The 9,378-nt window shown below is 50.2% G+C and overlaps 4 protein-coding genes across 4 annotated transcripts; 2 read left to right on the forward strand and 2 right to left on the reverse strand.

The window, feature by feature from the left end:
• Nucleotides 1–115: 115 nt before the first annotated feature.
• N7509_009458 (kinase-like domain-containing protein) lies at nt 116–531 on the reverse strand (the record flags this gene model as incomplete). Its single annotated transcript, XM_056634095.1, has 3 exons — nt 116–138; nt 263–485; nt 523–531. 3 exons carry the CDS (start codon nt 529–531, stop codon nt 116–118), a joined length of 255 nt encoding a protein of 84 aa, XP_056484715.1.
• A 2,089-nt stretch (nt 532–2,620) lies between these two features.
• Nucleotides 2,621–4,688, forward strand: N7509_009459 (uncharacterized protein; the record flags this gene model as incomplete). The annotated part of the gene is made up of 5 exons (XM_056634096.1): nt 2,621–2,742; nt 2,782–3,590; nt 3,644–3,794; nt 3,848–4,283; nt 4,374–4,688. The coding sequence occupies 5 exons, from the start codon at nt 2,621–2,623 to the stop codon at nt 4,686–4,688; spliced, it is 1,833 nt and encodes a 610-aa protein (XP_056484716.1).
• A 295-nt stretch (nt 4,689–4,983) lies between these two features.
• Nucleotides 4,984–6,725, reverse strand: N7509_009460 (putative F-box protein (Pof7); the record flags this gene model as incomplete). The annotated part of the gene is made up of 5 exons (XM_056634097.1): nt 4,984–5,261; nt 5,320–5,716; nt 5,886–6,215; nt 6,281–6,613; nt 6,651–6,725. 5 exons carry the CDS (start codon nt 6,723–6,725, stop codon nt 4,984–4,986), a joined length of 1,413 nt encoding a protein of 470 aa, XP_056484717.1.
• Nucleotides 6,726–7,121: 396 nt separating this feature from the next.
• N7509_009461 (putative mitochondrial carrier protein) lies at nt 7,122–8,551 on the forward strand (the record flags this gene model as incomplete). The annotated part of the gene is made up of 2 exons (XM_056634098.1): nt 7,122–7,377; nt 7,443–8,551. 2 exons carry the CDS (start codon nt 7,122–7,124, stop codon nt 8,549–8,551), a joined length of 1,365 nt encoding a protein of 454 aa, XP_056484718.1.
• Nucleotides 8,552–9,378: the final 827 nt, after the last annotated feature.

The following is a 9,378-nucleotide window of genomic DNA, read 5'->3' on the forward strand; positions in this document are numbered from 1 at the left end:
GAGCGCCCCAGGGCGGCCATAAACTTAGTACTATAGTGTACAGTATTACCAGCAACGAAAATATAGATCAATAATAATAAATATGCGTCCTCAAGAACAACACGATCAAATGGCACTATATTAGGGTGGGATGGCAGACTTTTCAGAAGTTTGAGTTCATCCCAGGCCATCTTTAGCCTTAAAGGCTTGTCCAAAAGGTTGAATTTAAAGGCAACCTTCTGAGGAATCCCGGATTCATATTCATATGATGAGAGATCAACACCTGGTCCAAGCGGATCGAGCTCATGAAGTTTAGAGTATTGGATCGTGCCGTAATTGGCAAGTGATCCAGCAGCGGACAAGGGGATATATGCAAAACATGGAGTATCATCCTCTTCAGGGTCAGTCGAGACTCCAACAAGGAGTCCATCTTCGTCAACGGTAACTGCACGAACTTCTGGCGACAGGTAATCCGCGAATTGTGCCAGAATCGGGACCTCTATATCCTCATCCGGGGGAAATTAGCTTGGCGGTGCCCTTGACCTTAACCATGCAGAGTCGATCCCAATCCCAGACATTACAGTGTGCTCCGGTCAAGGGGTTTTCTCTCGGGCCGAAGTATCATTGGCCCTCGGAGTAGAATCTGTCTTGTGGTTTCATCACAGTGAATGGAAACTGAAACTTCCAAAGGTTGAAAGGGTGTTTTGTAATATCTTGCATCAAGCTCGACAATATACAAACTTAGTAACTTCAACCCAGATTCACAAATGATCTTGACGTTGTGGACGTGAAGGATAATTTCCAATCTTGGAAGGTTTTGTCCCCCTGAGCAGATATATACCTAGGTATTGATACTATATGATCACGTGAGAGTGGCTACTAAAACACTGGTAACTACTAGTTTGAACACATCTGGGCATCATATTACCCGAACTCTACGTCAAGATATAAAAATATCGAATAATAATTGAAAATTCACGACCCTGCGGCCATAGAAAATGGGGTTTCCCACATTGAACCAAGAGTCACGGTTCTTGGCTCGTGGGCGGCTGCAATTGGCCCGATTTGGCATCTGAGATCAGAAGGTCGATTGAGAAAACAATGTACTGCAGCCACCCGGTGGACAAGCATTTCAAAACCCCGACTTTATAATGGATCATAAGCAAGTGAAAATGAAGCCAACGGTTGCCCAGATAGAGTTTCGACCTGACATCCGTAGGTGTTGCGATGCTAACAGGACTGACAATTTATTGCTAGAAGACTTCGGTGGAGCGATTGAGAATCCCTTTCATTCAGATGTATTCAAGTATCTGAATCGTTCTATTCTGTGTCATAGGATTTGTACCCATGATAATCTCCGAAATGACTTTGGAAGTGTCATGACTATTTCCATGATATAAATAGCATTTACTAGGATGAACGGCTTTGGAAGCTCGACAATATTAATATACTGTATTTGGATGACTGGGCCCAGCTCCAAACCTTTTGAGTTAGCTAGCTCGATGTAAAGAATAATGAATGTACATCATCGAGGCTCGAGGATGTTCATGCAGGCGATTGAGACATTGGGGCACCAAGCGAGATTACCTAGCAGGACGGAGGAAAAGGGGGAGTGATATAGGTATAGAGTACAAATAGGGTTACGGTGTACAATAGACCTACCAGGAAAGTCCAGAATACGGTCCATATTGAGCAGATTGACAGGGCGGATTCGAGAAGATCACCGCGCCACAACCTTTTCAGCTCGAGGCTGAAAGGCAATAAAGAAACTGTCAATTTGGCGAGTACGAAGAATATGAGAAGGGGCGCCAGCCTTCCAGACCGTCGGGGGTAGCTAGAGGGCGATCGAGACCACACCTGCGATCAGACCACAGTCAAAAGGACGATCTCATTTGAGCGAAGGGGGGTTTACCTGCCGACCATATGGTCAATGACACGACGCGACGCAATGTATACCATCCACCGTTTACCATTTCCCGTTTAATTGCAAGCCTTTTGTCCCCACTGCTACCGATAATCAAAGTAAGCCCCGGGTTCGCCGCATGGCTGCCTTCCAGCGTGATGGATGTATCAAATCCAAACGGCCCAAAGCGGGGGAACCCAATCAGCATCAATGCGGCGCTATGAGAGAGAACACCTTAAGTCCCATCCGCGAACGCAAAAATCAATAGACTAGCCGCTGATCACCGAGTCCTCTTCACGCCAACAGCTTGACAGGTTCCGCCCCTGCGCCATTGCATCACCGGTCCTGGATCGACCCCGATCTCGTGGGGTGTTTGCCGCGACCCACACCGATCGATCGTTCGATCGTGAGGTCCTTTTGTGACCTACCTATTTCTACAGTCATTGTTTTTTTTTTCTCTTGCCCACAATCGCATGGTTCTCCGGTGAAAATGCAGAGGATAGAAAAAGTTAGCAAAAGTCCCAGTGGATTTCGTCGATCACTTGATGCATCAATCCGAGACAGTTCCATTGGTCGTAAGCTGATGTAGGAGCTGGGAGATCTATTAAATACGGTGAGGTGAGCCCTTCCCCAGCTTTTACCCTCCATTTCTTTTGTGTGTGTGTGCTGCAGGTCGAACTGTCGTTGAATTTTCTCTTTCTTTGTTTTGTCCTTCCGGCATTTTTCCCTTCCTCAATTATGGATCGCACGGACTTGAACGAAGGATTGACAAGCCTCGACGCCGAGTCGCTGCGTTCGTTTTCAGAGAGCTTGCCTGACGAGTATCACGAATGGGTGTCAGAATCCGGAAGAACTTCACGGTGGGTTATCATGGAAGAATGAAAGAAAATAGTGGAGAGCCCAGGAGCTAATGAGACCAGAAATGATGAACAACTTCTCGACGACTTTCCTCGGCCACCAAGTCGACCAGGGAACTTGAACGGGAAGAACCTCGACGCAATCGTTGAAGAAGAAATCTATCCAACTCCCAGGCCATCAGTAAAGAATCTGCGTCGACATGTCACGGCCAGCGAACTGGTCACCACAGATAACGACTACCCCCTCCTCCAAGAGCTTAATCCTCATGACGGCGCAGAAGAATTCAACCCAATTAATGAAGAAGGAGCTTGCTACGACCTAATCGCACCATGGGACGGTGTCGATGCGCCTCTACACAAGCTTGAGCGTCTCACAGATGTCATGTTCGGAGAAGAGCATATGCTATCGATTTTGAATAACCCACGGTATCTCGTGCGATTTCGCGAATTCTTAATTGAGGAGCGTCCCCGCTCCATTTCCACCCTTACATACTACCTCAATGCAGCCAAGGCGCTCAAAGCGATTGAATATGCAAATGCGCTCGTGCGTCTGTCCACCGACATTCCACCTCCGGCTGTACAGATAGTTCAGGAATCGAATAACGCTGTTGGTACCACAGTCAATAAGGTTCTCGAACAACGAGTTGCAGATGCGCTTAGAGCGTTGACGGCAGAGGAACTTCCTGCATTCATAACTTCGAGGTGTATCACCATTACCAGCAAGATTGTTGAAGAGCGAGTGCGTGGCACATTGCCACTGAAGTTTCGCGAAACGTCGAATGCGCTGGCGGAAGTCTTCTGTTTGACCGATCCGTCTAGACCGGATAATCCTATTATTTTTGCATCAGAAGGTATGTCCAGCTTTATTCTTTGATTCGTCGCTGGCGAGTTCTTACCATCACAGAATTCCATCGCACAACGCAGTACGGAATGGACTACGTCCTCGGGCGAAACTGCCGTTTCCTCCAGGGCCCCAAGACAAACCCTAATAGTGTTCGGAGAATCAGAGAGGCTCTTCGAGATTGCCGACATCATTCCGAGCTTTTCCTCAACTAGTATGTCAGCCGGTTTCATATCTACAGAAGCTCAAAGCTAACTCATTCACCAGTCGCCGAGATGGTTCTCCATTCATGAATCTCCTCCAATGCGCCCCTCTCTGCGACAGCAAAGGCCGCGTGAAGTACTTCATCGGCGCACAAATCGATGTCTCAGGCCTTGCCCTAGATGGTGCACAGATGGAGTCACTGATCGAACTGCAATCACGCTACAGAGACCCAGACGAGGAAAGCGTGGCTGAACTACCAGCTAAGAAACACAAGGACGAGTTTCAAGAGATGTGCGAATTGTTCAGTCCGCGCGAGCTCAACGCTGTACAGGAGCATGGTGGAGATCTCTTCCAACCAATAAATAACAGAACTTCTGTGCGCGGGGGACGACAGTGGTTACAGCGTGGTGGCTCGGTTGATAGTGAGGCGGAGGCAATTCGTCTTCGAGATCTCAAGTCGCCATTACTGCGTGGGTCTTTGGCTGGTGTTTACGAGAATGTAGGTCTTTCTCTGTCCTCTCAGCCTCTCCGTATCTACCATCCCCAAGATGTCGAAGTGCGATTTGCTAACAGCTCTGATCTTGAATAGTACCTCCTCGTCCGTCCCTACCCTTCCCTAAAAGTTCTCTTCACATCACCTTCTCTCCAAATCCCCGGCATGCTCCAGTCGTCCTTCCTCTCTCGAATCGGCAGTTCGAACGCGGTCAAAGATGAACTCGTACAAGCGATGGAGCAAGGGCGCAGTGTGACAGCGCGAATCAAGTGGGTTACGCGGTTTAGCACCGAAGGCCGTAATCGCTGGGTTCACTGTACACCTTTGTATGCGAGTAATGGTGAGGTTGGTGTGTGGATGGTTGTTATTGTTGACGATGATGAGGAACAGATTATCAATTGGCGCACTTAGATGGATCCGTGCCTAGACTGACTTTTTTCTTTCTTTCGATGTTCTTTTGTGTATATATCCCATTCCCTTTTGCACCATGTGAATACTTAGCCTGTTTTATTTAATCCAAACCATCGTTGGGAACCTTGAAGCTTTGTTGAAGATGGTATGAAATGTGATACGATAAGACTTCGCCGACTTTGCTTCAACGAGGTACTTGGCTTGCAGGTTTAGGTAAAGAAATCTATTCTCTGTATTCGTGTGTATGTAGCTGCATAGCCTATTTTCGTTGTACGTGGAAATCATCAGTCATAATTCAATGCAGCCCCCAGCCTCTAACTCGGCGAAACACGAATGGCCGGTCATTACGACGAGTGAACTCGCCTAGATCGTCAGTTATCGTATTGTAGCTCCAAAATCCCTGCCAAACAAGTTTGGTATTCTTCGACGGGTTCACGTGCGACTTTGATGCTGTCGGCGATCGCAGTGCCAGATGCATCATGTAGACGTAGTGTGAGGCCGGCCCCTCCGTCTCAACGACAAGATTGCGAGGATCAGTTGATGTAGGTTCCTGGCCTGGTCTAGGGGAGAAGTCTGTTTCTTCAGGACCATCTTCGAGAGGGACTGGGGGGAGTCAGGCGCCAGCGCCCACGAAGGCAGTATTTCAGCGCATCCATGGCAACTGGAGGAACGTAGTCTGCTGTTCCGGGTTGGGCCTTGGCAATCTCGGAAGCCCGTAGATGGTGGCCACCCTTTTTGATAGCCCTTGCGGCCATCATGTTCTCTTTACTGATGTGCGGTACGACATCCACTGGCTCGGTTGTCGTAAGTAGTGAGACCACTGATCCGTCTGGATAGAAGCGTAGGTAGCGATAGTACGTCACAATATGGATGGGACTATTCCATGAGACGGTCTGGAAGACCGAGGCCGCTCCGGGTCGCATATAATTAACCGTGCTAATGTAGATACCCGTGAATCGGATTCGTGGGTAGGACTGGAACACCTGGCTCCAGGAGGATAGCGGCTGCGGAATCTCCAAAAGGGGTCCCTACCGGGAAAGGTGTGTAACGCTGTCCACTGAGGGTGTATATGGGCTGTCCAAGAGTATCGCAAGAGAATGTATACTGCATCCCATCGAAGCCAAACTCAGGCCGCTGGCAGAGGTGTTTCCAGATATTTTGCTGATGCACAAAGTGATAAGCAAATTGCTTACACACCAAGGCCATTCGCCCGAAGGTCGCAGGATCCCGCACAGCAACATGTCTTAGTATCTCGATCAATACCTCCGAGGGGACTTTCGCGATAGGACATGGGGGCGGTGGGGTGTTTTCAATCAAGGGCTCGGCTTGCGGGATGGGTAGATGAGCAAATGAAGCGATCAGTTCGGCAGTAGAATGATTCTCGGCGTCAGCAGCAGCAGCAGCAGCAGCAGGGGCTGGGGCCGTCACGGGCACTGCAGTTGACTCGTTGGGAGGGGGCTGGGCGGGCTTCTTCCACACATGGGAATAGTGCTTATTGCGGTAGGTCTTATCGACGGCTGAGTCGAGCTGATCAAGGTATTAGTATATATAGGATGGATCATGCCTGAGCCCATATCTCCGGCTCGACTCACTCGGTATGCCCTGCGGTAGTGCTGGAGGCTGTCACCAAGATTTCCTGCAGCCTCCTTCTCAACCGCCCGCTCGAAGTGCTCCAAGGCTGAGTTGGGCTCCTCCTCCTCTCCTCGGATGAAGATATCTTCCTCCTCTTTCTTTCTTGAGTTCACACTCAGCTCTCCAACCTGCTGTGCCAGCCCATCCGGATCAAAAGCGGCCGGTGGGGGTCCATCTTCCTCTTCCTCTTCCCCCTCCCCCTCTTCCTCCAAATCTTTGCGGTGAGAAGCTTCATGGTACAGAGGCAGTCGGGGCGGGGCGGGCGCAGCGGATGGAGGGGCGGACGCAGTGGACTGAGCGGACTGAGTAGACTGAGGGGTAGGTTGAGACCTTGGCTTTGATCGACGAGAAACTTCCTCGCGCCACTCGCGACGAAAACGACTCAAGCTCCGCGTTGTCCGTCATGGCGGGGGCGCCGATGTCCGGTGTCGGAGATCGATTAGACAGATAAGCCCCTCGAGGGATCCACCAGATCGAAGGGAGAAAACAATTAAGGAAGAGCGAATGAAGGATTTCCGAGCGCCATTGACTCTGAAGATCCTGGTTGTGTTGCTTGAGCTTGAAGTGTGAAGTGTGAAGTGTGAAAGGGAAGAGTTGTAGTTGGAGAGAGTCCTGAGAGTATCAGAACACCCCGGCTTATCTCCTCCGCCCTCCGCCCTTCGTCCTCCGCCACCCGCCAATCCCCGAAAAACTTCCCGGTGACGCACCTCTTCTCTCTTCATCTCTCAACTCCCATCTCTGTACACTACCCCAAACTTCTCTCACCCTCCCTAAATCTCACGATCGGCTTTGTCTGATCGAATGCCCGTCGGGTTGGATATCTCATCTTCTACACGTTCCCCAGCTGGCCCTGGATCTCATCTTCGGAACCGGCCCGAGATCGACTCCTCTGCGGAGGCGTTATGGACGTCGCATTTTGACGACCCTTCAACAATGACGGCGACAGCAGGGAATGGCTCTGTGCCTCCTGCAAATGCCTCTTCTCTACATGGTGATATTTCAGCTAGCCAGCGCATGATATCTGCCTCGGCAGGCAACATATTAACCGGTCTGCTCGGTGAGTCTGCATTTTCCCGATCGCGATACCTTCCCCCCGAGGCTTTTCACTAACCCCTAAATCAGTCACTCCTCTCGATGTCGTTCGCGTCCGGTTACAGTCCCAAACCGTTAAGAGCGTCAACCCATCACAATATACCTCTTATACCACCTCAACGCTGAAGAAGCTTCCCCCGAACATTGGAATAACGGCCTGCTGTCGAGAGGTCTTCTGGGTTGGAGAGAATGCGCAAATGTGTATGCTGGGTCCGCAGGGCGGGGCATTCAGCGCCCAGGCCATGGATTGCGCCGTCGAGGAAACACAAAGGCGGACATTTACATCAACTTTCGATGGACTACGGAAAATCGCCCGCAACGAGGGCATGGTTGCCTTGTGGCGAGGTCTCAGCCCGACTCTGATGATGGGCATTCCGGCAAACATTATCTACTTCGCTGGGTATGATTGGCTACGCACCGATGAGCGGAGTCCTATTAAACAAAGAGTCTCGGATGTTTATGCACCTTTTGCCGCTGGCGCGATAGCTCGAACAGCGGCCGCATCAGCCACAAGTCCCGTGGAAATGTTCAGGACTCGTCTCCAAGCTACGCCGGGAACTGGCGCTGGACACTTCAAGGAAACATTAGAAGGCCTGTACCAAATGACCCGGGTGAAAGGATATACATCTCTCTGGCGAGGTCTGTCTCTTACCATGTGGCGCGATGTGCCCTTCTCGGGCCTCTACTGGTGGGGTTATGAGAAGGTCAAGGAAGGCCTGGAAGGAGCGCGGCAAAGCGCGCCTCATCTTTCTGGCTCTGAGGCAGAGCACGTCTCGACCGCGACCGCCTTTGTCGATAGCTTCATTGCCGGTGCCACTTCGGGATCAGTAGCGGCGCTGGTAACAACACCTTTTGATGTTGGAAAGACACGGCAACAAGTTTTCCGGCATATGGATGACCATGTCTCTCCTTCCCCCCGATCAACTCTCGTTCCGAAGCCTATTGTCCCGGAACAGCTCTCTCTACCCAAGTTTCTCATGCACATATTCCGCGAGGAAGGCCTTGCCGGACTCTTCAGTGGATGGGCAGCCCGCTGCTTGAAAGTGGCGCCCGCCTGCGCTATCATGATATCGACATATGAGCTCGGAAAACGCATGGCTCGTGATGTCAACGAGCGACGACACTCCGAAGACTCCTAATCCTGTCGCCCCTTATCTCCCTCCTCTCTGTAATTTTATAATGCATGCGCTCGACCATCGAACGCTCTCTCGCAGCTCTTGCTTTGCCCCGTTTTGTTCTGTTTTCGGCGTTCGCATTTTGATGATACTGCATCGACTGAACTATAGAACTTGCATTTGGTGGTTTTCTTTTTCTTCTCTCTTCCAAGGACACCGGCGGAGTGATTTTTGGGATCAAAAGCATTCCCCTTGCTGTACATTTGGTGTTCGTGAATAAATCTACTACAAAAATATAACTACACTCCGATATCTCTACACTTCGCTACCGTATTATAGTTTACCTTGAAGTCGAAGTCACGCAATCGTCACTTTAGAGCATGCTATACCTCTGCAGCTAACTATTTCAAGAAGGGTTAGCTGCCCCGCAAAATTAGAGGAATCACCAAAATCCAAGCTGTAAAGACATACACTTTCAAGTTGCTTTTCAACTTGAAGGAAACTTGATTTGTTGACTGATCCATTCTGGCAGTAAATAGAGCACTTTCCGAAACATTCTGATCATCCCGAGACTCGATGGCAGTGACTATCAAATAATCAACTGGAGGATAAGACACAAGAAACACCCGACCTATCCCGTTTATACGATGTGCACTGACTCATGATCGGCGCGCACAGCCGACCTGGGGGGCGCAACCCGGGGTTTGCGCACCGGGCGCGAGCAGATGATCAGATTATGAGGCTGAAGAGCCATGTTTCCCCCATTTAAGGCGCCCCCATCCCGTAGGGCTTCTTTTCTTCAAGCTGCGATTCCAGTTCGGTTCGCGTCGAGAGCGCGATTCAAATGAATC

Source organism: Penicillium cosmopolitanum (genome assembly GCF_028827165.1).
Source record: "Penicillium cosmopolitanum strain IBT 29677 chromosome Unknown utg000009l:1.0-9042332.0:1.0-9050551.0, whole genome shotgun sequence".
NCBI lineage: Eukaryota > Fungi > Ascomycota > Eurotiomycetes > Eurotiales > Aspergillaceae > Penicillium > Penicillium cosmopolitanum.